The sequence below is a fragment of the Chanos chanos genome, chromosome 13 (assembly GCF_902362185.1).
Source record: "Chanos chanos chromosome 13, fChaCha1.1, whole genome shotgun sequence".
Lineage (NCBI taxonomy): Eukaryota > Metazoa > Chordata > Actinopteri > Gonorynchiformes > Chanidae > Chanos > Chanos chanos.
This window is the reverse complement of record NC_044507.1, coordinates 19,716,778-19,744,300: the sequence shown is the minus strand read 5'-3', so window position 1 is coordinate 19,744,300 and position 27,523 is coordinate 19,716,778. Positions and strand designations below refer to the sequence as shown.

General features: G+C 39.7%; 2 protein-coding genes across 4 annotated transcripts; both read right to left on the bottom strand.

Annotated features, from left to right (window-relative positions):
• Nucleotides 1-70: 70 nt before the first annotated feature.
• On the bottom strand, nt 71-13,114 carry foxk1 (forkhead box K1). The gene is made up of 9 exons (XM_030789824.1): nt 12,647-13,114; nt 10,961-11,158; nt 7,537-7,696; nt 6,869-7,015; nt 6,174-6,367; nt 5,485-5,651; nt 5,088-5,357; nt 4,770-4,997; nt 71-4,522 (listed from the first exon to the last, which is right to left on the bottom strand). Exons 1-9 carry the CDS (start codon nt 13,045-13,047, stop codon nt 4,323-4,325), a joined length of 1,965 nt encoding a protein of 654 aa, XP_030645684.1. The 5' UTR covers nt 13,048-13,114; the 3' UTR covers nt 71-4,322.
• A 1,780-nt stretch (nt 13,115-14,894) lies between these two features.
• Nucleotides 14,895-20,931, bottom strand: LOC115827015 (cytochrome P450 3A40). Of its 3 annotated transcripts, none has more exons than XM_030790969.1 (13): nt 20,755-20,931; nt 20,176-20,269; nt 20,041-20,093; nt 19,854-19,953; nt 19,575-19,688; nt 19,216-19,304; nt 18,913-19,061; nt 17,238-17,389; nt 17,009-17,093; nt 16,575-16,735; nt 16,172-16,398; nt 15,581-15,743; nt 14,895-15,357 (listed from the first exon to the last, which is right to left on the bottom strand). In XM_030790969.1, exons 1-13 carry the CDS (start codon nt 20,823-20,825, stop codon nt 15,262-15,264), a joined length of 1,554 nt encoding a protein of 517 aa, XP_030646829.1. In that variant the 5' UTR covers nt 20,826-20,931; the 3' UTR covers nt 14,895-15,261. The 3 variants fall into 3 exon arrangements, with proteins under 3 accessions (XP_030646829.1, XP_030646830.1, XP_030646831.1); XM_030790970.1 differs by having other exon boundaries at nt 17,262-17,389; XM_030790971.1 differs by having other exon boundaries at nt 17,033-17,093; nt 17,262-17,389.
• Nucleotides 20,932-27,523: the final 6,592 nt, after the last annotated feature.

Below are 27,523 nucleotides of genomic sequence, written 5' to 3'. Positions count from 1 at the left end.
ATTGTATTTCTACTAGACTTCTACACAAACCTTGAACCCAGTGATCATTTAGCAGAAGAAACTAAAGTAATATTCGCAGATACCAACGTTTATTCTGATTCAATCATTCTACTCCTCATTTATTGCCATTACATCAGCACAACATAAAATCATCCATCAGTTTTATTAACACTTTAGAAAACTAATGAGTGTCATGATATGAACAGGTCAGAATAGAAAAAAAAGTCACAGATCCTAACGGAGAAAAATGCAAGCAGTCGGCAGCTGAGAAGAGTCATGAGTCATATGTTTCAGCTGTTTGCATTCACAATTAGAATATCCAACGGTTAACTGTAAGAGACCTGATGAAGCATCACCACACTCGTTTTTTTTGTGGAAAATATGGTGCTAAAGCAATCGAAATAAAAGGTCAACCCAGAACATGGAGCCCTTTGTTTAAATAAGAACATCCAGACAGAAAATACCTGACGTAAAAATAAAGGGAACAAAAAGAAGAAGAAGAAGAAGAACAAGGAGAAGAAAAAGAAATTAAAAGGGATGAGGGGGCTGGGATTCTGGATGGTTGTTCAAAATATTGAAACACATTGCTGGTAACAGAAATGGTAGCAGAATTTTTTTTTTAAAAATATTTATTGTCACATGACTTCCAAACGTCTGCAACGTTGATGAGACATAAACTGCATGTCAGAGAGAGTGAGAGTCCAAGAAACTTTTTTATGTCCTTTTAAGTTGAAAGGCAACATCAAGTACAAAGGAGAAGGGGGGGGGGGTATGTAAAATTAGACTTGTGACAAACATTTCCAGACTCATAACCTTCTTTCTTTCTAAGTTCCATGAAATAAATTCAACAACAGGTCAACTGAGGATCTTCAGATCATGTTTCAGCTGTGTAGGACAGAACATCAATGAGTGAAAGGGGGGGGGGGGGGGCTTTATACACAGACATACAACAGAGAACAGAGCTCTTCCTGAAGCTATTATAACAAGAGAGAGACTATACTGAAAATAAATGATGCTATTACATATTAGGAGAACTGTGAAAGAAAATCAGCATTTTTTTTTTATATTACATGATTTTAAATTAGAACTGATAGCGTATTAACACTTGCTTCTTATATTTTGAAAACAACCGTAGACATACACAGGAGACACAACAAATGAATTGCTTATCCATTAAAATACTCTGTGGTGACTGATTGCTGGGTGGAGTCTTCTGGCTGTTGCGATATATTGTTTTATCCAAGGATTTGTGTGCCAATCAAACCTGCACAGAATATTTAGCGTCTGAATCAGTTTGGTGGGAGCAGCAACTTGACTTTTGTGGCCAACTGTCATGTTTTGTTTTTGTTTTTCATCCTACTTCAGTTTTGTAAGAAGTAACAGCTTACAAGAAGTAATGGCTCAAAATTTACCCCAAAACATTAGCTTCAGTTAAGCTGCCAGCTGATCTCCAATTGCCTTTCCAGACGTATTAAGCCAGAGTAATCAAACTGTTTCAGTGGTTCCAAGATACAGCACAAGGTTTTAAGTTTGGTTTTTTTTTTTAAATGTTCTATGTTGCCACTTCAGTGGAAATGTACATCAGCAAAATAGATAAAAAGCAAAAAACCATACAAACAAACAAAAAAACAAAACAAAACAAAAAAGCACCCCCCCCCCAAAAAAAACAACAACAACAACAACAACAACAAACATTCCTTTCATTATAAAATTACACTGCATCTACCCTTCTTACAGAATTTGTAATGCAGGTGCTTGCTGGTGGATGAGTGTTAACCCTACAGAGAATTTTAAAGAATTTTCTAAATGAATGGAAAGCGGAGGCAGTAATACCACGCGAACTGTCCCCCCTCGCATCCTGCTTCACAATCGCTGGCTGCAGTGCTTACATGGGGTTATATTCAGTATATGTAAATGTGTACAACATTCCAAGTTCGTTGAACTTTTCAAAGAACAAAAAAAAAAAAAAAAGTGAATGTAAAATGTGATATCCCATCTCGAAATGGGTACGGATAAGAGTACATCGCTTTTATGCTCTTATTAATGAATCGCCTAAAGCAGATGGTACTGTGCCACTTCCATGCGCTTTATCTGTTTTATGGATTTGTCTCCTTTTTGACTGTTGGTAAAGAAGAGAGAAAGATACGTCGTGGTCAGGTACATGGAGAAGTACGGTGTTAGCTTTTTGAAGGCAGAGCCATGCTTCAACTGTGAATCACTCTTCCTGAGCTAACCAGAATTTAACCAGAAATATTCTGGGGTTTTTGAGTTCACCTGTTAAAGAGAATGAAGTACTCACTCAAATGATGTCTTTTGAAAGACACTAATCCTCACAGGTAAGTGGTAAAAGACAATCATCCTAGAATTACACACTGGTCTTCTGTTCAGTTCTCAATGACTGTATTCAACCGAACGGAACACCAAGGCACGAGCACAGAATACTCATTTCATCTTTTCAAACTGAACTCGATGGTCAGGCCAGTCTAAACGAGCTACAGCACTTTCATGTTGTTTTCTGTTAGGTAGTGAAACTGCATCTTATCGTCTGGAATCCAAGCTGGAAATTAAGAGACACACAGCTGGTCTGGTAGGCAGAGGACAAAGGTGCTGGATTGTAGGCCTACCAGAGTTCACTTTTATTCACCTTGTGAGAAAGTCTTTTGTACAAAAAAAAAAAAAAAAAGAATATATGCTTGAGAGTGGAAACTGAGTCCTGTTAGTGATTGTCCTGAAAAATATTTCTCCATAAATTTTAACAATATATACTTTTCTTTTTTGTAAAAAATATTAAGTTTCCTTAAAAATTGTTTAATACTTCATGGATATTACCAAAACTAGCTATTTAAAAGTCAGAAAAAATAATAGCAAAGTCTTGAGAACATTCCTAGAAAAACAAAAGTGTGTTGAACATTCATTTTGTTTCGCTCCTTCCACCGTTAGCGATAAAAGGGTGTCAGGGCTTTCCAAAGCCGGCATCTCGGATTAACGCTAAAGTTTACATTCCAAGGTCTTCAAAACAGGAAAAAAAAACAAAACAAACAAAAAAACCCCACGCTAAATATTTGGCTTTCATGGCCCCTTATATAATCGGATATTTCAGGATTTCCAACCTCATGTGGCTTAAGTGTCATTTGTTAAAGGAATTTCTATTTTTTCTTTTTTTTTTTTTTTTTACTTTTTTTTCTTTTTATTGAAGGAAGAAAATTCAGAAGGCATAGTATAACTAAGCAAGCAGGAGCTAAACAGTCACATACTGTATGTGTGCTACATTTTATACACACGATACTAACTCTTACAGTTTTAAGTTTTTGGGGTTTTTTTTTTTTAGACAGCTACCAACATTATCTGTATCATGTGCTAATTTCCTTAACATTCAAACGTTTAGGTCGTGAAGGGGAGCCATCAGCCATAGTAAATGAGATAAAAAGGTACATTCATTTAACTTGATTTTTAACCTTACTCTAAACAATTCAAAAAAATGCCAACATTTTCTAGACAATTTCTTTACTCTTAATAATAGTTCTGTCATAGTCATCTCCTTTCTAGAAAAATACTCTATGCTACCACATTAAAGAGCTCCAGCTGGAGATAAAGGCCTCTACCTACATATTAATTTTCTCACGTCTTGAATTTATGTGCTTTTAGTTGTAACAATCTAATTTCAGTAGAGACAGCGTTTACAAAGCAGATTTTTTTTTCTTTTCTTAAGCACAGACAGATAAATACATCCTTAAAATGGCAGCACAGGAAGCCGCGGAAACTTCCAGATTCCCGTGACTTCAAATACATAATGCTTTAACTCTGAGAGACTCGCGTCCCCACAGACAGAAATAGCTGCGTCGGTTTTGGTCCCACCCCAACCCAAAAAATTAGTACTATTTTCAATGGTACCTGGTGAGGAACTAGGTTGCTGAAGCGTGTCTTTCTAACATTTCTGGAGAAAATAAACACATATCATCACAATAGCATGTCTTTGTGGGACCATTTTCAACTCTCTCCCTCAACAGAAAAAAAAGAGCATGATCATGTCAATTTCTTTAAGGCTTAATGGATGATAAATGCATTTGAAGCTTAAAGACTCCCAAAAAAAAAAAAAACACACTCGCAACATTTAAACCCCTTCTTTTGATAATCGACTGCCACTGCTGGACTTGTTCTCTCACATACATTGAAAGTTCATTGAAGAACAAATACAAAACGAAACGAAACGAAACGAAAAGAAACAAAAAAAAAACCCAACCTGGTTTGGCACCTTGGGTTTATAACTCTTGTGGGACATGCTTTCAGCACGTAATCTCGTATCTGTTCCTAGACTCACTCGTTCAGTCGCTTTGCTCCTGGTTCACCGCAACAATCACGGCTTGAGGGACCGGAGCTACGCCGTCTTCGTCCATCTTGGGTCGCTTGGCATCAGGCTCGGGCAGTTCGCTTCCCTCGTTCTCCGTACTCGCGGGCCTGTTCACAAGCACTGGGGGAGAGGTAGACGCCTGAGCAGCCAAAATCTGAAGAGGGTTGGTGAGAGCTGGGAAAAAAAAAAAGAGGAGAAACGGGAGATAAGGGATCATTTCGAAATCAAGTCAAACTTCACATTATATAAAAAGGCAGAAGAGTCCATTTTCTGCAAATCCTGCCATTACATGCAGAAAACATTTTTGAGCTAACATGTGACTAAGTTCCTACTGCGTCTAACAAGTGATGAATGAGGTCGGTAAAGAGACTATATTGTCTGCAGACAGTAACGGGCCGTGGTTGGGCCAGGGGTAAGGTACCATAGGCATTAGGTGAGGTGCTTGTGGCAGGCAGGGCATGCTTTCCATTTTGAGTGATGGGCTGAACAGGGAGCTGGTGCTGGCCCAGAGCTACGGGTCCCTGCTGCACAATGGTAAAGCTCTGCTGCCCTCTGCTGGCTGGGCTTATATGACTCCCGACAGACTGGATGACCCGGCTGGCCACAGACACGGGGGCGTGGCTAACCGCGATCGGCTCTTCTGCAGAGCCTGGTGAATTAAATAAATTTTATGTTACAACTACCCCCTTATCTGTCATGATCATACTAAGATGGCATAGAAGTTGGCTTCCTTCTGTACCTCTGTGATCTCCTGAGCTCTCTCCTGCTCCCTGCTGGCCTACTGCCTGACTGGCATTGGCTAGGATGTAGCCGTTGGGAGAGCTGGCAGAGGTGGTCACTACACGGACCATGGTGACAGCTGGAGCCTGCTGGACAACATGGATGGCCTGGCCCGCGGGCGGCTGGGAGGTGATGATGGAGGCTGGCATATACGCCACGGGTTTGGGGACCCCGCCTGTGGGTTGCGGTGGCACAGCCACGATGACTGGCTGAGCGCTCACTGGTGAACCTGGGAGAGTGACGGAAAGCAGTGAACACGCGCGCGCGCACACACACGTGCATACAAACGTGCATGTGTACGCCCGCACGCACACACACACACACACGGACACAAAAAAGGATGTGTGAGTGCTTACCTGGAGCACTCTGTGAGTATCTGTATTCAGGCACAGAAGCCAGTTTGGAGCTGAAGTCGTGCTCATGAGAAACAGGAGAACCTTCTCGAGACAAACACTCCGGCGTCTGCAGGCCACTCGAGTGTGGAGACAACAGGCCAGAATGAGTGGGTGAAGCTGGAGCACTCCTGAAACACACAGACGGACACAAACACACACACACAGACACACACACACACACACAGACACAGACACGCACGCACACGTACACACAGAGTGAGTACCAGACAAGTCGTGCTGTGTGTGTTAGAACGTCATCCATAAGACAAATGCACACGCAGTGGTGACGATGAAGAAATAAGACCAAGACAGCAGTCCAGGCAGAAAAATGACCATGTGAGCAGCAAAGCAATGGCAAGAGAATCCATGGATGTGACAACTTCGGTGTTCCAGAACCTTTAACAGGCTTCCATGTGTCGTATAAAACGAGAAAACGATCCACACAAACGTGACAGTGACTTACTTTGTCCTGCCCAGTAAAAAGACAGCCAGGGAAAAAGAAAAGAGGGACACAGAAGAGTCTGAGCACTTTTTCTGTCAGTTAGATTTTTTTTGTGTGTCTTTTTTGGGGGGGGGGGCTAAATTGAAGTAACATTTCGGTATCAAGGTCAGAGAGTGGTGGTTCAGGCTGCGTTTGATCCGGGTCTTACCTGGAGGAGAGGGGGCCGAAGGGGGTGCGGAAGCAGGACACGCCTCTCTGCCTGCGTTTTCGGAAAGCCTGCTCCACCAGCTTGGCCTCAGAGGAGGGATCCACTCTCCAAAACGAGCCCTTCCCCGGCTCCTCCTGAGAGCGCGGTACTTTGATGAAATAGCGGTTCAATGACAGGTTGTGTCTAATGGAATTCTACAAGAAATCAACAGGTCGAAAAAAAAAAAATTCAGGCATACCGGAAGTGCACAATGACTGTGAGTGAGACACAGAGAATGAAATGTACAGAAAAATTCAAGGACACAACTCACAAAAAACCAAACGGAAAAAAAAAAGACGCTACAAGATTTCGAGAGAGCCAAACACAGAGAGAGTGAAAAGGAGAAGCTGAAGAGGTTGATGGACAGTTGAGGAACACAGAAATAATCTGAGAAACTGAGAATCAGAAACACACACTTAGAGACAAACAAAAAAAAAAAAAAGAGGGAACATTCAAGATTCAGTGAGAGGGGGAGTGAGAGGGGGAAAGCGTGTGTGTGTGTGTGAATGTGTGAGTGAGTGAGAGAGAGAGAGATCAACATGCTCTCTGTTTTACTCTCATCCCTTGTTAGGAGCTACTGAGAGTGAAAAACAAGAGTGAAAATGAAAGTGTCTGCGTGTTTAAGAGGTGCGGGGGTGCAGAGTGACACCGCCTACCTGCCAGCCCTTGTCGGCAGTTCTGTAGTAGGGGTAATGCTTGGTGATGTGGGCGTAAATGCCACTTAGTGTTAGCTGTCTGTCTGGAGCTGACGAAATGGCCTGAACAATCAGCTGGGCGTATGAGTATGGAGGCTTTGACTCGTCCTGAGAAACCAACAAAGAAGAACAGGGGAAAAGTCAAGAAAAAGGGCAAGTAACGCACCCCCCCCCCCCCCCCCCCCCAAGTGAACTGAGCACATAAAAAAAAGGATGGAAATCTCTTTACAGGTCAGACTGGGAGAACACTGTGATAACCCATTATCATCAGGGATGAGTGTGTGCATGTGTGGGCAAGTTTCTGTTTAAGTTTCGATACCAGTTACTCCAGAAAAACACAGCTCAGCCACACGGCAGTTATCCTTCAGTGAAATGTAACAAGCCACACAACACACTACAGGCAAAGCAACAGCTTCACCGAAGCTTCACCGCAATTCATGTCGTCTCCAAGGCTGATTAAAGATAACAGTAGTAAGCTGCAAGTCAAACAATTTGTGTGCATGTGTGTATGCACGTGTGTGTGTGTGTGTGTACATAAATGTGTGCTTATTTGAGTGTGTGTGTGTGTGTGGGTGTGTATGTGCAAATGTGTGTTTAAGAGTGTGTGTGTGTGTGTGTATGGTACACACCTTTGGGCTGTCCCCCCCTGAGGTCTCAGTCTGTTGCTGTTCGGAGACGGCCTTGGCTGCATATTCCGCGGCTAGCTGGAGGTCAGAGGTGATATTCCGCCCGAAGCGGTACCCCGAAGAGCCCGCACCTCGAGGACTTGCTGGACATGAATTGGGAACACTGCAGGCAAAAACACAGCACAACATGACGACCTGTACCGCGCAGACAAGTTCACAAGAAAAAAAACCAAAACAAAACAAAAAACACAACAACAACAACAACAACAACAACAACAACAAAAACCAGACTTTTCAAAAGTTCGCAATGCTGCGGGTGTGGCCAAAATTTTGATGTGAAACCATAAACACCAGAAATGTTGACATCATTCATCCCTGGGGTACAGACAAGTTTTTTTCCTCCTTGTCTAAGTCAAAATCTCAAATACAGTGAGCAGAGGCTGCCTCTATATTCACAAAAAACGAAACAGTAACATTGTCCCCTTTACACTGTGTCACATAGCAACTGGGACAATCATATAAATGCAATTACTGTTCCCATGGAAACATAAGGTATCACAAAGGCCCCCCTCATATCCCTACAGGAGTTATTTTAGGATAGTCGTTTAGAGACGACCCTGTAGCTACACCCTCACATGGTAGACATGACCTCTGTTTCTTCAACAGCCATGTTATTTTTACTGCTGACATCCTGAGTCCACCGGGTGAAAAACACACGGCGGGGACAGGCCTATTGTTCTGCATGCTACACTGTGCACTGCACTGACAGAGTGAGGTAGACTCTAATGAATGGCAGTGGGGAGGGCACGGCCAGTGGGCGGGTGCAGTATACCATAGTGTACGGGGAGGGGGGGGTGAAGGTTGAAGTCCAGGCCTGAGGCAGCAGTTTCACAACAGCTGGGCTAGATCTTCAGGACAACCAAACCAATAACAAACGTCTTTTTACCACCTCTCTCTCTCTCTCACACACACACAGACAGAAACACACGCACACACACACATGCACGCGCACGTGTACATGTGTACAATGACAGAGAATCCTACGCACATGGGAACCTTGCAGTTCAAGTTTAGCAATAAAATCTGTGCTGTGGAATTGCTGTGTTGACAAAATAATAATAAAAAATAATCAACAGGCAAACAAGTTTGGCACCAACAACATCAACAACAAAAAAAACCCCGCACAGACAACCACATTTCCAACCAAAACCAGAACACAAACAAACAAACAAACAAACAAACAAAAAAACAAGACTGACAAAAAGTGAGAAAAAAAAAAAAACAACAACTCTGAAATGAGTTATAACCTGAAATGGGTTATAAAAAGCAAAAATACAAAAACAAACAAATGAGCAAAACAAAGCTTCCAGCAGTTTTGGCCTGTAATATACTGTGTACTGTGTATACATCTCCTGCATTATGGCAATAACTTTCTATCTACCTCACTATTCTCACTTTAAGGCTACTTATTACGTTACCAGTTACTGCACTATGTACAGAAACAACCTTTATTTTTATGTTTCTTTTCATTTTATAATTCCATTTTCCTATTCATCTTATATTCTACTACTTTATTCTATGTTGTGACACTTGAATTTCCCTCGGGATTAATAAAGTATCTCGTATTCATATTCGTAAACCTGTTCCGCTGTGTATAGGTTTGAAACTGGCGGCGTATCCATGATAAACTCAGGATAACTTTCTGCATGAAACATGATGGTTTGCTAAAGCTAATGGTAAAGGAATTCTCTGCAGAAGATCAATCCAAAAGGTCAGGATACCTCAGTAATGATTTACAGAGGAAGCCTCTGTCATGGATTGATCATTATCCCATTCACTATTCTGGATTCTCTAACTCAACTTTCATTCTGTACTTTCTCCACAGGTTCACGGCTATGCATAATTATTTTAATTGTGTGTTATTTTAACAGATCTTCAGTCAATAATGTCAATTATTTTTGGAGTTCCTCACAAACAATACCGGGTAGTATGGTACGCACAGGCTACGGAACCTGTAGTGATATCTGGTGGGCTTAGAAAAAAAAAAGCTAAAACTAATTTTAAAGACAGATACTGAAAACAAATATGTACAAAAGGAGGGCCCTGTACAGTGAATTGAAGTTGTACTGGTAGTTTAAGGCTTGCTTTGGTCACGTGAAGAACTGCTTCGCAAGCGTCCATGTTGGTGGAATTTATGCCTTCAGCACATCTGCTGTTCGTCCAGCAGACAAAAATGTCTGGGGGGGGGGGGGGGGGGTTACAATCTTTAGTAAACCACAGGCTGTAAGAGATTCACACACCCAAAAAAAAAAAAAACGCAGAGAAAGAGTGCTGTTGCAGCCACACTGTGAGGAGTGGAAAATTTGTCAGGCAGGCTGAATAGAAGGAAACCTTCACTTCAACAAGGGAAGGGAGATCAGGAAGAACAGCGCATGCGTGTAGTTTGTTTTGGGTGTCAGAGACGGCCAAGGAGAGGTGGGGAGGAGCAGGAGGAGGAGGTGGGGGGGGGGGGGGGGGGCTGCAGCCCAGAGGGTTCAGAAAAAGGAAGCTATCCGCAGCTCAAAACATCAAACCACAACACTTTCTAGTCGACCAATCAGAGCTCTCCAAGCTCAGCACATGCCATATATGGCATGTGCACACACACCACACACACAAGCTGCTGACATTCACGGCCGCATGTGGTGCAGTGTGAGAGACAAGCCAGTAGGGGCAGGCTTTCTTCTACAGAGTAGACATTAACTCGAACACTAATATAATGCAGTGGAGACGAGGATCAGTATCATTGACTTGGTTGTTTGGGGTAAAGAGATGGTGATTTACTTTTGTATAGTATATTCAAACTAACTTCAGATCACAAGCTTCCAGATTCAGCCTCAAGATTCACATGTTTAGTTGTTTATAATAAACAACCAAAGATAAATATTCTAATGCTGTTTACCTTGGCATCTATAGTGGTTTATCGCAATACTCAAACTGTTTTTATATTCTCTCTCTCGCTCAGTCTCTCTCTGTCTTTGGATGGTATTGCTTATATGAAGTGTCTATTTGTGCTTAAACATAACACACCTGTTTTGGACTGACAGAATGATTTGGGATGCAGGGTGAGTGGAAGACTCAGATGAAGGAAGCACTTCATAAATATTTTGGAAAGTTGATCTCCCCTCTGGCAGCATAAGATTGGTGAAAGTGTTGTGGTTAGAAGTAAGGGGACTGTCTTATTTTAGATGTTTAGGCAAACCTGTAGCCTGTTAACCTGTTTTGCCCTGTTCAGGGAAGTGCATGTGCATGTGTGCGTTTGTGTGTGTGTGTGTTCTCTCCAATGCTTAAGGCTGCATGTGCTTCTAGCGCTTGAGACTGGGGGCTAATTGGGATAGCTTAGCGGTATGAGAGTGGACAGGTGAATTTTGGTCAGACCCAATCCTACCTGATGGTTCCCGTTGGCGATGGGAGGGGACTCATCATGGTTCTGTAGTCGTTTTCCGGAATGTTGATTTTCAGAGGAGAGATCTGGGGGTAGAGGGGCCTAATGGGCGACACTGGTGATTCCTCTTTCAGATCCTCCTTATGGTATAGTGAGGTAAACTGAATCTTAATAACTGTGCTTGGAAATCGAAATGTGCACCTGGAAGAGGAGAGAAAGACAAGCAGCCTTTGAAAACCGATGTCCTCACCTCACAGAAGAGCGAGACATAGACACAATACAACACTCAGTGTTTCGGTGCTGTCTTTACATAGCCAGTCAACATTCACACCAATTGTTTATATTCATTAAAACCAATGAATGTTGACAAATGGGGGGGGGGGGGTACTTTTTCAGTTTCAGAGACAAAAACATAATTACTATAGCCATGAGCTTCAGAGCAGTAGATATAGATGAGCAGGCCACATACAGTCCTCTGAATCATGGTTGATATTGTTCTAGAATACATACACAGTACTTTGTCTTTCAGAAGATAAACCATACTGTTATGGTTAAGCTGCTGACATAGTAGGAGAGTAGGAAATCTCTGTCTAAAGAGAGAGCAGATGCATGCCTTTAGCTCATCACCATTCCCACCCACAGAGACGGAAGAATTGGTGTACAGCTTCCAATAAGCTTACTTACACACGTGCTGGACCAGGAAGCCACATTTAATGCTACAGCGTACATAGTACAGTTGTTTTTAAAGGGCATGTCTGGCGTTTGTCCAACAATGGCTCACTCTTTCAGTGTATGTTAGTGTAAAGATGTACACTATTGTAAGAAAAAAGGCTGTCATTCAAATAACCATTCTTCCAATTTCCTTATATAAGAATCATGCCAGTAATTATAAAGTTATTCGGCGACTGATATGTACGGCAGTGTGAGGTCGCAATGTTTGAATACAATATTCTATCGTGATCCCACTGTAGGACAGTAAACAAATCAGTTTGTCTTATAGTTTGAATGCACGACAATATCCAGATGGTCGAATAAACTGCGACAAAACAGCTCTAACTCAGTACTTAAGGACTGACCGAAATATATTGATCTTTTCCGAATGTCCGTCAAATACCTAAATGCGTTTGTTTACGCAAGGGCCTACTTTCTGGTGCCGCTAAGGTCGGTACTGAAAACGGTCAGCGTGGCTGGTCTAACGACAACAGGACGTAAGGGACCGTTCTTGTGTGTGGCCCAATCAGATGAATACACACCCCTTGACTTGGTCATGTTTACAAAGTGCAAAGCTAACACCATGGACTCCGATCACAGCAACAAACATTTGTGGCACCTGACCCTTAGCAAAACCACCAGCCATCCTTTTGTGTTTCATACAAACTAATTTCCTTCAAAATGACTAGAAACGATTTTTTCAGCGTTTATGTCCAATCACAACTGCAAATGTTATCAACCTGTTGGCAAACAAAGCAATATATAAATATCAGTTTTGCAGCTGCGTTAATTTAATGCTGCGTACAATCAAAGTGTTTGCAAAGATTTAAACCTGCATACATGTATATAGCACAGGTTAAAAATAAATGTCGCAATATGCACTATTAGCTTTTAGCTAGCGTGCTGGCACACCTATCTTGCATGTGTAGCTGGCCATTGAACTTCCTAGCTAACTTTAGCAGGCTTAAGGCAACTTACTCCTTTGGTAACAGAAGTGGTGGCGCGCCTCTCCTCTGGAATACACCATCGACAAACACTCCATTCTTCCCGAGACAACGTAGGTAAAAATTAGGTTCTTCGAAAGTGATCTGCAGATGCCGTCTTGATATGAAACTGGAGTGGCCCATGTTGACATCAACGGAACCATGCGAGGAATTGCGGCCCACGGTCACTGTCCTCTGGCGCATTACGAACTCGAAGTCCCTGCCTTCCAAGCGTGCAAGGGCCCGAGATGGAGGTGAGAGCGGCATGGATGGGATCCCTGTCGTGTTCGAAGACAGCGTGTACACTGGAGGAATCGCCACTCTCACGGGACTACAGGGTGCAGACTTCAGCGCTAACAAGGCCCTGGCCCCAGTATCATCCCCAAAATCAGCCATCTTTTTGAAAATTTCAAAGGGAATTTTGAGGCAATGGCTGCGTGTTGGCAAGCTTCGCTCTGTTGCTGTTGGTGGTAGTCACAACACGAAGCGAGTAAATGCAAATACACGTAATGGAACTGTCAGGTTAACGTTGAATGGAAAGGATTGAACTCGTGGTTTATGATTTTTTGTCGCACTGCGTTATGTCCACAGCGCGAGGAAAGATAATCAAATGAGCCCCTACGTTGACTTTAAACAACCTGATTTTAAATTTTAGCCTCGCTCAAACTCGAAAATGACGTTTTCTCTCCGGAGTCCTGTGCCAACTACGTCTGGTACTTAATTGGTTAATATTGCTGAAGTTCCAGGAACCGGACGACACGTGCGTTACATGTGGCAACAAAGGATATTACAAAGGAACATTTATTTTATTACAATTCTGTCGTTTCGTCCAAAAACATTCTTCCGAGTGAAAAAATAATATTTTTCACGTGACACTATCAACATTTAGTATAATCACAAAGGTTTGAATGCTCTTCATCCATGACGTCAGTGTCCTCCAACCAGTCGTCGTTCTCTCTGTTTATAAACAGTGAAAGAACAAGAAAACTGCAAAACACGGATACCGGATCCGTAGAATAGAGCATTCAAATGAAGATGCACCTCGCATACGCTAGGTGGCTAGATACGCCATTGAATCAAAGTAGTATCCGTGGAAATGACTAGGGATGTTTGGTACAGAATTACATTCACGTCGAAATTACAGAAAAACTTTAGGTCCAAAAATGTTGCAGTAAATTACAGACGAACTGGAAAGCAACGAGAATAAACCTCAGGACTGTTGTTGGATTATTCAGCAAACAACCTGGTTGTACTTTCAGATCACTCATGACGTGCGCCTCAGAAATGTGAGCACTACCTTGGTTGGGCCCTTTTTTAATGGGGAAAAAAAATACAGCCAAAAACGAAACATGTTAGATGACTGGTCTTCAAAGGACTTGCTCAAACTATGGCTTTTGTTCACACGGCACAAAGGTTTCTGTCTCCATCTGTGGGGAAAATAAAGCAATTCCATTTGGAACAACACAAATACTTTCTGTGTTCCAAGGAGGTGAAAAGTTATGTTGCCAGAATTTCCCAGCATGCATTACCAGCAAAAAATAATAGTCGAATCGTTTCACGCCCCTCTCAGTAAATCGACAAAATGTCATTAAAATATCAATGTTTCACTCATCCATTTATTTAAAATGATCACGATGAAATAACTACTGATATGCAAAGCTAGCCGTATCAACCAGCCGTATCATTAGCCATTAAATAGTTAATTGCTGCTGATTCATGATTTCACAGAAAAAAAGCTGTACTAACTACTTTAGGTTTGGTTTCATTTTTGTTGATTTAATTGTATCTATTTGTTTGTTTTAGCTTCCGGTACACCAGGCAAGGAACAGATGTATGCACTTCAGAAAAAAAGCTGTTCCAAGGCAACGGCTTACACTGAAATGGAGTGTCTGTGCTCTCTTGCAGTGTTTAAAATGGATGTCTCTAGGAGCTTAGTCATGCATTTAGCCCTGGAGAAAACCAAGTTGGACAGACACCTCATACCTTCTGTTATCGCATTATTTAAACGAAGATTTCAACAAAGCACTGTCCTTCCGTCGTTCTCTTGAATAGGGCACTGCTAAGTGCCTTTAAACAGCAATGCACAAATACAGATGCAGATGAGGAAGAGGGGAAAAAAAAACAATAAACTACAACAACAATAGAGCTTCCGTTGTTGTTACTGGAAACCTTTTTATACTCTTAAAGAATAAGGTTTAAAACAGTCATGTTCTGAATAGGGGTTAATGACAATTCACAACTCATGCAATAACAAAAGTCTTTATTGTTTTGGTTAGAGTCAATGTCTTCGGAAAAACACTCAGAATGATGAAATCATAGGCATAGTATGGTGCAATCTCAATATGATTGTACTGTATGGCATAAAAGATTTCCTCTCACAATATGCTACATAATTTTTCTGTGTTAGTAAAACAATTTGAAGTCAACAGATTAAATTCAATTAATGTGATCACAAGTGAGCAGTTACAATATATAAAGTGATATGATATCAAAGACATTTATGTGTGCAGTGATTCTTGTGTGTTAAGGCATTCTGTGGAAAACTTTACTCAGCAGCAGTGGGTTTTCAGGCTCAACAGGCTTGAACTATTCTGAGCAATTCCCTCTTGTTTATTCCTCACTTCCGGCTGGAATGCGCGGAGCAAGTTTCAGCTTGATAGGATTTTTGGGTGTCATAAACCCTGAAATATCCAGTTCTAGTGGTATCTGTGGAAAAAAACAATTTAGCATTTCAGAGAACTTAACTGTACTGTACAGTTCATATTTAAAAGACTATTTAACAATATGTAAGACTTTGTACTATGTAGTGACAAATTTGATGAATGACATGTGGATTAATTGTTGGAGAATATAAATGGTTTTGTATTCAATAATTGTATAATTCCTTTCAATCAGACGTTGTGAAAATCTATGATACAAAATACCCCACCTCTGTCTCCTCACAAGGAACAAGGGTAAAATTCTGAAGTGTTTCAACCAAAGCTAGCTTCATAGCAAGCATGGCAAATCTCATTCCAATGCAGTTCCTTGGGCCGGCACCAAAAGGTAAGAAGGTATAGGGGTCAATGTTTTCGTGGTTCTCCTTGCTGAATCTAGCAGTCGGACAAAACAGAGGCCCTTTAATGAAGGAGGCACTTTAATATTTATCAGCAGTGTTTATATTTTCAGCTTGAAAATGTCAAGTGGTTCAAACTGGTGTCAAAATCAACCTGTACACAAACCAGTTTGTGCACCCATGACAGACAACAACTTTCAAGGTGAAAAAAGATGACAAGTTCACATCCTGACATTTTTATGCCAAGCGACTTCAGAGCTGAATGCATACATTACATGCATAACGAAGCCCAGTTAAAATAAAAGAAACATCCTAGATTTACTATTTTTCATTTAAGCTCTCAAATCACATCTCTCTTCCTCAGTTATAGTTGTGTAAACAACAAACATGTTAGTACGAAATGACGTAAAAGTAATGTCAATGCGAGTGTCAATAAGAAAAAAAAAAAAGGGCATTTTAAAGTACCTCTCAGGATTGAAGGTTTCAGGCTCTGGCCACAGTTCAGGATCACGGTGCAGGGGGTAGAGTGGAACTGCTACCGCCATCCCTTTAGGGATTGTCACTCCGTTTATCTCCACCGTCTTCTTACATATTCTCTCGATGCGTCCACCAAGAGGGTACAGCCTCATGGTCTCGTTTATTACCATGTCCAGGTATTCCATTTGCATTAACTTCTCGTAAGTCACTGGAGACTGTAGAAATCATGTATTAGTCCAAATCCAGAGTGTGAGGATCAGTCCAAATAAGCAAGCAGACAAACATGTAAACAGCTTCAACAGAAACACTTGGAAGGCAGAGTACTCTGGCAAAGTGTTAATGGCTTACAGAGAGTGGTAAGAATACATCATTAGTTTACACAAATGCTCACTTTATCGGGAAAGGTCTCATCAATCTCCTTTTGGAGCTTTCTCATGGTGTCAGGGTGGATGGCCAAGTGATAAGCTACATACGAGAGTGTACTACTGCTCGTTTCATAACCAGCAAAGATAAATATCATCGCCTGGGAGAGGACCTCATGATCAGTTAACCCTAAAAACAGCAGAAACAAACATTCATTTTGATGAAACTACATGATATAAATGGGAAATATTCATTATATTGTTAAAAAAGCTTAACTTTTGAGGCAGAGCACTGTATATCACTAAAGAGTTTATTTAAAGCATGCACAAGATTTCATTTTAGTACATGTTTCTGGCCACATGATGGGTGAACTCAAAAAAGGTTTTGCAGTGGATTGCATGTTCAATTTACATGAAAAAAGAAAAAAAATGCTGTGCATCATTGTATACTTTTGCTTGCTACCTTTGACTGACTGTCCCTCTGCACTGACTTCTCCATTCTCTTGGATTTGAGAGTCTACCATCAGCTGCATGAAATCCACCCGATTCTACAGAGAAGACAATACAGGTACGTTCACGATAGTTACAATAATACAAGAACAATAGTAAATAGTTTCACACTACAGAGTTACAGTTTTCATACATTTTTTCTGTAACAGTTGTTTTTACTATTTAACTATGTTTTATTTTGCGTATGAAATGGAATCATCACTCACATTGTGTGCATTTTTTGAACGATCTTCTTTGACTTTCTTCAGGAAATTGTAGAAGAAATCAAGGACAGATTTTGGAAAGAATGATAATTCGAGCTTATCAAACAATGGTGACATGAATGGGAAAAGAGCTGAAAGAACACCATTGTAATAAGTAAAATAGAGAGAGAGAGAGAGAGAGAGAGAGAGAGAAACTAGGTTACATCATTGTTGTTGGCCTGTTTCATAAATAGTTCAGCTTTTTAAGGCGTGGCCAGTAACAGGATTTTAGACAAGAGAGAGGGCTTCTCTCCCTGTTATTTGGTTTGAATACAACTGACAGCGACTAATACGCCTGGCCTTAATAGATCCCCCTATTGACAAACACGGGCCGCCATAATTCTGTGTGCTCTTTTTAACACTGGTTGATAGTTTGTTGCTTTCTCTCATTGACTTGTAGTCTCATGGGCCGACAAAAAAAAACTGTTGTTGTTGTTGGAACAGGTACAAAGGGAACATTGCTGCTTGTACTTACCAGTTGAAACAACCACACCTGTCACCCATATATGTCTAATAAATCTGAGTGTATAATCTCTTGTGTACATAAGAGCTACTAATCCAACAGGTTTTGTGCTTCTTCTTTTTTTCTGTTAACACACTACGTGTTCAGCAACAAAGCACTGCCAGGTAAACTGGGACCAGATTCTGAGGAGATGATGAGACAGATATTCAAAAACTGAAGTACTATTTCTGTAATGTGAATCTCAGTACAAAATATGTTTGTGGTCTGGTATATGCAAAATGTGCTCTGGTATTTTGCTTGTGCTCTGGTAATTTGCAATACAATTTTCACATTACAACCTCATGTGTATACACAGCAAACACAGTCATCTTACTCAAAAGATACTGCATGAAGTGATATGTGTAATTTTAGTCTCTGATGATCTTTTCTCAAACTAGGAGCATTCATCTCAATCTTCCCTAAACTCCATAAGACATTTATGTTTTTAGCAGTCAAAATTTTTCCAATGCATTCTTACTTTCTTTTCAAAGCATGTCAATAACTGACTGGAATGTGTACAGCTCACATGTAATTGTACTGTGGCTACTCTCACTACACAGCGTTCGCACCCTGCATGATATAAAATTTCATCCATTCACGTTTTTTTTTTATTCTTTTATGTGCTTGTAAAGCAATTCTTAAACAAACACCTAAACCTAATTATCTACGAATGTGTGTGATTAGGCTGAAAGTGACAGTAATACTGTCGATTACCCAGTGCTGTTTAATTAATGAACAAAACCTTTGTGTTTATGCACAAAAGGTCTGAGAGATGCTGGAGGACATCCATCACATAAAAATGGTTGATAATTGTTTGATAAAACAATTTGTTTTTCTTGAATTTACAATTTAAATTTTTAATCTTTGATGAACAATGACCATTTCTACCAGTGCTTGTGACTCAAATATAATGAATTCCTATCAGCTGTTACTGTACGTTTTTCCAACATTTATTAGGTATGCAATTTAGTTATTTAATGAAAGTTACATTTTTATGTTAATTGTTAATTGCTGTATTTTCCTGACATTTCAAGTGGTTGGTGAATTTTAAGGTGTGTTTTAAAATAAATAATGTTTGTAAATGTCAGAATTACCTTGTGTTGCAGTACTTACTGATGATAACAAGAAGAGGATTGAAGAAGCTGAATTTCAGCATTTTCTTGATATTGGTGACGAAGGGATCGTTAGGTTGGTTCATGGAATCGATGTCAACGCTAAATGCAGTGCTGGTCACCACATCCATACTATATGGTCCAAAAAACCTAAATCACCCATGAATACATGTAATGGAAACGTTATCATAACTCTGACACCACAAAATGCTCTACAAAATCTACCCTGAATATGAAAGACTAGCTCGCGACCAGAAATGAGTCTTTGATAGCCAAATGTTGGTTGAGAGACAGTAATACTCACTCCTTTATGTCTACAGTTTCATCCTTTTCCATTTTTTTCCGTAGACTTGTGATCAGATTTGTAGAATGCTGCGTCATGATTTTAAACATCTGTAGAAAAAGGACTATTAGGGTCACCAATTACAGAGCATCAACCAAAATGCATTACAGTCATTCAGGGTTAGCATGGTGTGACACATCTAAAATGAATATTTCAACCTTCAAAAAAAAAAACACACACAAAAAAAAAAACGACGACGAACATTTCTCATGTTAATTAATTGAAACAGAGCTTAGATCACCATCACAAAGTCAGTACTAGTTAGTGCTGTTTTTTTTTTAGCTCTGGTGGTACAGTTTATGAACAGGTGTCCAAATCACCTCCTTCAGCCGTCCACTGGTGAATGAGGGGGAGAGAGCACCACGAATCCTCCTCCAGTCATCGTCTACCACCACTGACACAGCATCACTCAGGGGGCCATTCAAGCCAAAGTCCTAGACAGAGCAAAACACTATTGTCAAACCTGTTGTCAAAACTGTTGGGACAAAGCTCAAGAAGGAAAAATGTAAACACACAGAATTAGGTTGTTGGATTATATATATATACATATATATATATATATTATTGTGTGTGTGTGTGTGTGTATCTGTCTGTCTTACCCTTCTGTTGGTGAAGACAGAGTAGCATTCCTTGACCAAAATGGTCTTAATCATTGCTGGATCCATTATAGCCAAAATAGGTTGTCTACCATCATAAGTTCTAAAGGTGACAAACCAAGACTAGTCAAACGAAAGAATTCACCATTTTCCCACCCTTTCTTCAAATGTGAGGTGCTATCACACTTACCCCCATATTCGTCCATACTTTTTGAAACATTCTTCATCAAAGTTGTGCATGCCCTGAAATACATACACCCTGCATCACTCATCCAGTCATGTTTACATCAAACTGAGATGTATACTAAACACTTTCAAACCCTACCTTCCTATACTCTAGGAAGGTTCCAAGAAATGGATATGGTTTTGGTCCAGGGATACCAAGCTTTTTGAATATTCCATACGGTGCATTACCATATCTTTAAAAGAAAGGTAAACAAATGTTAACAGATGCATTAAAAAAAGTTATCAAAACTGCAGGGACAAAGTTCAGGAAAGAATATAACCTGAGAGGACAGAAATGAAGCTTTGTGTTTTGATTTTGACTGTTGTGGCCTGTAAAGCCCTTTGAGACTGTAAACAGTGATATAGGGCTCTAAATAAACTTTAAACTTGAAACTTGAAACTTGAAGCAATTAAGAACATTTTAGTTGCTTTATTTATTTGTCACAGTGCTCCTTTAAGAGAAAGATCATTCTCATCATAGCTTACATAATAGACTTTTGTTCGAAAACAAGATAACATTTAGGGAAATAAAATAAAAGGTAAACAAGAAAGAAGAAGAAAAAAAAAATCAACCCCCTCTAAATCGTATTTAATTTCTCCAGTCTAAATTTTGATTTGGCAGTACTTCGTCTAGTATGACTTTATAGTTACGGATATAATACAAAAACGTTTCACTTACAACATAAGAAGACTTAGAGCCAGCAGAATGAGCGCCCATGTCTCTGGTGAGAAAAAAGGAAGAGAAAACATTGCGGCTGGGCAATTCTCCCTCCAGGACCTGTTTAGAAGCCACTGGAGATTGTTAAATTGAGTTCGAATTTGTGGTCTGAAAACTGTTATTTGAACAGACTAGAATGCGAGTTCAACAGTGTCGGAAGCAGGACAAATAAGGATCGGTTACGCCTCCGAAGCAGCGAGTCAGAACCTTAGAGACATTCCAGGACAGAGGGTATTTTGATAAATTTCTAACGTAACGCTCATTCGCGTTGAGAAACTGTCCTCTTTAACACCCTTATTTACACTCCTATTTACATTCATTCATTTCGCAGACGTTTTTATCCAGAGCGACTTAAGTTTAAGGGAAGAAGCTACCGCCACGATGGGGATGAGGCAGCGCTAATAGTTGGGATGCAATGAGCAATAAACAAAACAGCCAATATATACTATCACAATACAAACAAAACAGGTATATTACACCATCATCTAAAGCTACAATGTACCCCTTGAAATTGAGTATCTCAAAGTAAATGAGTAATAACCGCTATAAAGTTTCAGGAAATATATATCATAAAAAGTAAATACACACAAAACAACATCAGCAGAGAGTCTTTATGAGGTAATGAAGTGCTACACAATGACATGTATGACAACAGTGTAATAGAGGGACTAAAGCCTTCATAAGTTGAGATACCTCCACCTGAGGTAGAACAAAAGACAACCATGATTTTTTTTCATATCTTTGATATGTCTATTTTATGAAATGCATGGTTGTATAAAAATATGGTACTGCAAAAGTGGCTTATTTGGAAGATATTTGGATCCTCCCCAAACCGAGTGTAGTGAAAATTTTGGATTCTACGAAAGGGACAGCATCTACTTTATAACATGTATCCGTGGGAACAATGATCAGAAAGTCAGCTAATTTGGACTGTATGTCCACAGGCAGTTGATGTGTACAGTGAAGTCACCAATATCTCTGACTATTTAGAAAATACATACCCTAAAATATTTTTATACAACCATCCATTTCATAAAATAGATATATCAAAGGCATGAAAAAAAACAAGGTTGTGCTTTGTTCTACCTCAGGTGGAGGCCTTTTAGGGGATTTTTTCCTGTAGCCTACTAGTGGGACATAGGTCATTTGAGCTATCAGTAATGAGGTAAGGAGTTGAGTTTAAGGGAGTGGCTTAGTAATCCTGTTCAAATGTTCCTCCTCTAGTGCTTACGTGTAATTACAAAATTTCCTTACTAAAGTAATCAAATCTTCATCAAAACTACAACAACAACAACAACAACAAAACACCCACAGTTACCTATGAGACAAAGTCTCTTCATTCCACAATACTTACACAATACAAATGAAGTGTCACAAACATGTTCAAAGCAGGAGAAGAATGCAAGGCCCAACAGTGATTGTGAGGTCGCGGTCAAACTGCTGAACGGAAACTGATCTGATCCGAGACTCACATTTATATTCATCACAGTAGCAAACAATGCTAATGTGGCTATACACTGAGCCATTTCAAATTATTCAATGGAAGCAAGATGAGGATGTCATGTGAACCATGCAGCTTAGGATGTATCTTTTCCAATGTCATTGTATCCAACTCAATGGAATCTGAAATGCAAAAAAAAAAAAAAAAAAAAAAATCAGTTAAAACGAGTTTTATATGTACGGTTCCACCTCAGAGCCCTCCACTGATCTAAACTCATCTGTATGCGTAATACAAGTTGCGAACCACATTTCTTTCTACGATGCAAGGAAGGCAGACAACCTGTGAGCATGGGCACTTAAGACGCTGAACAAGAAAACTCTGATTCACGTGTCTTTGCATATCTCCAGTTTAAAATTTTGAAGCAGCTTCACCACAGAAAGATTCGGAACCACAAGGGTGTGGCAGGGTGACGCCGAACAGGGGTTCGGGTGGCCCAAAGCACACCAAAAATAAACAAAAAAAATGGCTCCGCTGCAAATAGCACGTAAGTGCACGGTGTTTTATTTACAGTGCAAAAAAAAAAAAAAGTCCCAAGTGAAGAAAAGTGAAAAAAAATGTCCAAAACGGCAAATATTTACAGGAAGAAAAAAATGGATATATATTTACAAGAATAAAACCAAACAAACAAAATATATATATAGAGAGATAAACAAATAAATAAACAAATGAACAAAATATATAGATAAACAAAAACAAATTGCTACTATCAATTCTCACTACGTTCAATTCACTACACCACAGCTACACTCTGTTTCTCCTGTCTCCCTCAACCTACAATAATGAATGGAAAAAAAACCCTTTTGTACTGTAAGCCCCTCCCCTCGGAACATACCAGCTTCCCCTTTGTTGATTTAAAATAAAATGGCAATTAATTATTCACCCCCGTACATATACACAATCACAAACTCAAATATACACTCCACAGTAATTGTTAACTTTCACCATTTCTGGCTAGTAACAGCCGATCATTACATTTTAACATAAAAACCCCTTTTCCCTGGAGTGGCCCCTTCCCCACGTGCATCACGCATGCGCCACCCCAGCTAAACCAAATAAATGAATTCGCATTCCACCAGTTCTGTTTGGTGCTCCCCTGCACCGGTAGTCCCAGGCTACTGTAACACCGACAACCAAACAGACGGACAAACAGAGAAAACAGATGGAGACACGACAATCCAACAAACACTACAACGCAATACAAATATGCAAACCAAGTGACATGTATAATAAAGACGGGACAAACATTTATCTGGGTAATTGTGTACGTGTGTAACCTGATAAAGATGCTAACGGTAAAACAAACAGTAAAGACGCTAACAAACATTTAGGTGTAATTGGAGGTGTTTGTAGGGTGTTTTAAACTGTAAGATTGGAACGTGAATTGGAAATGTTTGTGTGTATGGAACCGGATAACCTGCTGCGTGCTTCGAGTGTGCACCCTCGAAGCTAACGCAATATGTGATTAGAATGGGTGTATTATAGATATGTATGAATGACGTACACGTAACAGGACACAAACACGAACGAACAAAGTACAACTATGGAAAAGTGGTTGGTTTGGGGGGGAAAAGGCGCCGCTCGCGGCCTGAGACAGAGCCCTCTGTCACAAGGGCAAATCTAATTCCAATGCAATTTTGAGGTCCCAGTCCCAAGGGTAAAAATGCATAGGGATTAGTGTCTGTTTTATTGTCCTTGTTGAATCGAAAAGAATAGAATCTGTGAAATTTAAGCAAACCCTGAAGTAAGAAACAAATTCTCCATACCCAATAATCATTCATGTTACAGGAACAATGGATACCAATCGAAACCACGACACTATTACAATGTTACTCAGGGACAGAGCACCACCTCACTATATCACAAAGCCTGTGTCAGAGAGGTCAGGAATGATTTATCTTTGAGCTTTTGGAAGGACAGTTTCACAGTGAACTTTCAATTGAACTATTGAGTGTTTGAAATCATGCTGTTGAAAACATCAGTAAAAACATGTTACCTTTCAGGCCTGAACTCCTAAGATGATGTCTAGTGTTGTGGGCCAGTGTAGAACAAATTGGAATTCCAATGAAAGTATCCTTTGGAATGGTCACTCAGTTTAACTCCACTGCCATGTTCACTCAGCACAGGGTACAGCAGGGAACAGACACTAGTACTCATTCATAACCACGTTCCTCTGGATGAGTCAAGAAACAGAGGCACAGGAACACAAAACAGGACCAGATACAACAGGCAGGATAGAGACAAGACTCAAATAACTCAGACTCATTGGTAGCACTACTAGTAGTAACTACATCAAAGTAGAGTTAAGTTCAGCCAAGACTTCACAAAGCAACAAAGAAACGCGAGGAGCATTTATACAGAACAGAAATGAGGCTAGATTAGCAAAAACAGGTGAGAGTAACGATCTGCTCAGGGAAACAGAATACACATAGAGGTGATTTACTGTAAAAAAAACAAACAATAGAGGTGATTTACTGTAAAAAAAAAACAGAATACACATAGAGGTGATTTACTGTAAAAAAAACAGAATACACATAGAGATGATTTACTGTAAAAAAACAAAACAAAAAACAGAATACACATAGAGGAGATTTACTGTAAAAAAAAAAACAGAATACACATAGAGGTGATTTACTGTAAAAAAACAGAATACACAAAGAGGTGATTTACTGTAAAAAAACAGAATACACATAGAGGTGATTTACTGTAAAAAAACAGAATACACACAGAGGTGATTTACTGTAAAAAAAAAAACAGAATACACATAGAGGTGATTTACTGTAAAAAAAAAAACCAGAATACACATAGAGGTGATTTACTGTAAAAAAAAAAACCCAGAATACACATAGAGGTGATTTACTGTAAAAAAAAAAAAAGAATACACATAGAGGTGATTTACTGTAAAAAAAAATGCACGAATATAATTCATTAAAGGTCTTGTCTTACCTAGAAGCAAATATGCACGTAATAGAATTTTGCATACAGGAAAAAAACAAGCAACCATTGAACTATTTTCAGAATGGTGTGCTGGTGTATTGGAAGATGTAAGATACACACACACACACACACACACACACACACACACACACACACCTACACAAATCTGGCAGCTGGTATAGAACATTTCAGGGTTGCAACTTTTTGTGTAATATTTTAAATATATTTTTAAACCAGGCTCTGGACGACAGTATATAATTGTCTGTGTATGAGCTGTAAGGTCATCACCGGTCAGCTAGAATGAATACAGGGAATTGTTAGATTAATGTAATTGTTTGCTTAATGAATAAGGGAATTGGAATGAGCATGGGGGATTATTAGCTTGATGTATTTCTTGGCTTAATGAATAAGGGAACAGTAATGAAAATGGGGAATTGTTAGCTCAGTGTTAGCTTAATGTAATTGTTAGCTAAATGAATATTGGAAACTGTTACCTTCAGTGTTCAGCAGTGTGTGAGTGGGTGTCTAGGATAAATAAGCTGTGATGTCTGGATGCCTTCATGAGCTCCTAATTTGGTGATTTGAGAGAGCATGGCAGTAGAAACCAGTGAGAAACTACTAAAAGAAAATAAAAATGATGTCACTCAGGTATAGTGGCTTATGCTTGTTTCATATTGAACTTTGAACACATTAGATGATAAGAGAGAGTGTTGGAGCAGCAGAGAGAATGTCCAAGATCAAGGGAGTGTGTCAGAATCCCAGACATTGGTTGTAAGACTGTTCCACAGTTTCGGAGCCATGTTGGAGAAGGACCAGCCACCCACTGTAGACTTTGTTATTCTTGGTAGGGAAAGAAGGTTTGCACTTTGTGAGGGCGGTGCAGGCTGTAAATCGTTAAGAGGTCACTGAAGTAAGGGGGTTAGACCGTTAAGAGACATATATGTTAGCAGCTGAATTTTATAATGGGATAAGAAACCTAGCAGGTAATCAGTGTAGACTGGATAATATTGGACTAGTCTGTTCACACCTCCTGCTTCTTGTAATAGAGGTGTACAGAGACATCATTATCTGTATCTGTTTAACCAATGAAATTACCCGTGTCTGTATCTGTATTTGGATGGGGGACATTAAACAATCGGAAACTGGAAAAAATTTATAAATCGAAAGATTCTGTTTTGCATTGGACATAGAAACCATAAATTTACTGTAAAGCTACAGTAAATAGCCTATAGAAATAAGAATTAGAGCTTATGCACAGACTTGTCAGTCATGGCTTTTATCTCCGAATAATAACGAGCAACTTCGGGTAGAAGAAATGTCTGTTTCTATCGCATTATTTGTGCTCTCCCGAATAAAGCGTTCGGACTCGGATACCTCCCTATCTTGTAAGGACCCTAGCTGCAGCATTCTGAACCAACTGAAGCTTGTTTATATACATGGCAGAGGATCCAACTAATAGGAAATTACAGTAATGTAATCTAGATGTTATGAAGGCATGAACTAACTTCTTCTCATCATGCAAAGACTGCATGCATCTTATCTTGGCTATATTATGGAGATGAAAGAAGTTGAGCAATTTTTGATGTAACAGCAACTGACACATAGTATTTGTTAGAATTTGATGCAAAGATGATCATGAAAGATGAGGTAAATGCTGCTTCTAGAACCTCATTCAAACTGGTGCAGAGGAGCTACTATACTCATGAAATTTTATTAAAAATTCCATATGTATCATAAAAATAGATGTTTTCTTTTTGTTATAGCTTTGTTCCTGCTAGAAAAAATTAAATCTCTTAGATTAAAAAAGCAAGATCCTATGTTAATGAGAAGCTAAAATGGAATTTCTCTGAAATTCATTATTTATTCTGAACGAATGATCCAGTTCTTGTTCTTTGGCTGTGGGTAAACTAAATTATTCTATTGACTTTGGCTGACTATTAATACGCTTGCATAACAGTGCGGGTTCTCTGTAGAAAGCTACTAGATGAAACATTGTCTATCTTTACAATTTACCGGAATAACACTCTTACAGTCTGCCAATAGACAGTCTTACGTCAGGAGAGAAGAGAACCGAAAAGACTACTGTATATACTGTATAATATGTTCGGTTAGTATTCTGCACATCTTTAGTAAGTGTTCCGGGTGGGAGAGACTTCTGACCATCCCGGAAATTCTCTCGACAAGACAACAATGCAGAAACTAGACAAAAAAGGGTTGAACCCACAGCTATCACTCAAAATCAGTCACAGTAAACTTTTATATCTGAGTAATTTTAATAAATATATTCAAAGCAGG

Bases quoted from the DNA above. Each gene is read 5' to 3' on its own strand.
- foxk1 (XM_030789824.1), bottom strand. From the start codon at position 13,047: ATGGCTGATTTTGGGGATGATACTGGGGCCAGGGCCTTGTTAGCGCTG. The intron at 5,652-6,173 runs GTAAGACCCGGA...TGTGTGTTTCAG, and splicing joins TTCGGCCCCCTCTCCTCCAG to GAGTGCTCCAGCTTCACCCA. The intron at 4,998-5,087 runs GTACAGAAGGAA...TTAATTCACCAG, and splicing joins GAGCTCAGGAGATCACAGAG to GCTCTGCAGAAGAGCCGATC.
- LOC115827015 (XM_030790969.1), bottom strand. From the start codon at position 20,825: ATGTTTTCTCTTCCTTTTTTCTCACCAGAGACATGGGCGCTCATTCTG. The intron at 19,689-19,853 runs GTAAGACAGACA...TGCTCTGTCTAG, and splicing joins CTGTCTTCACCAACAGAAGG to GACTTTGGCTTGAATGGCCC. The intron at 16,399-16,574 runs GTGAGCATTTGT...TGATTTCTACAG, and splicing joins ATGAGACCTTTCCCGATAAA to TCTCCAGTGACTTACGAGAA.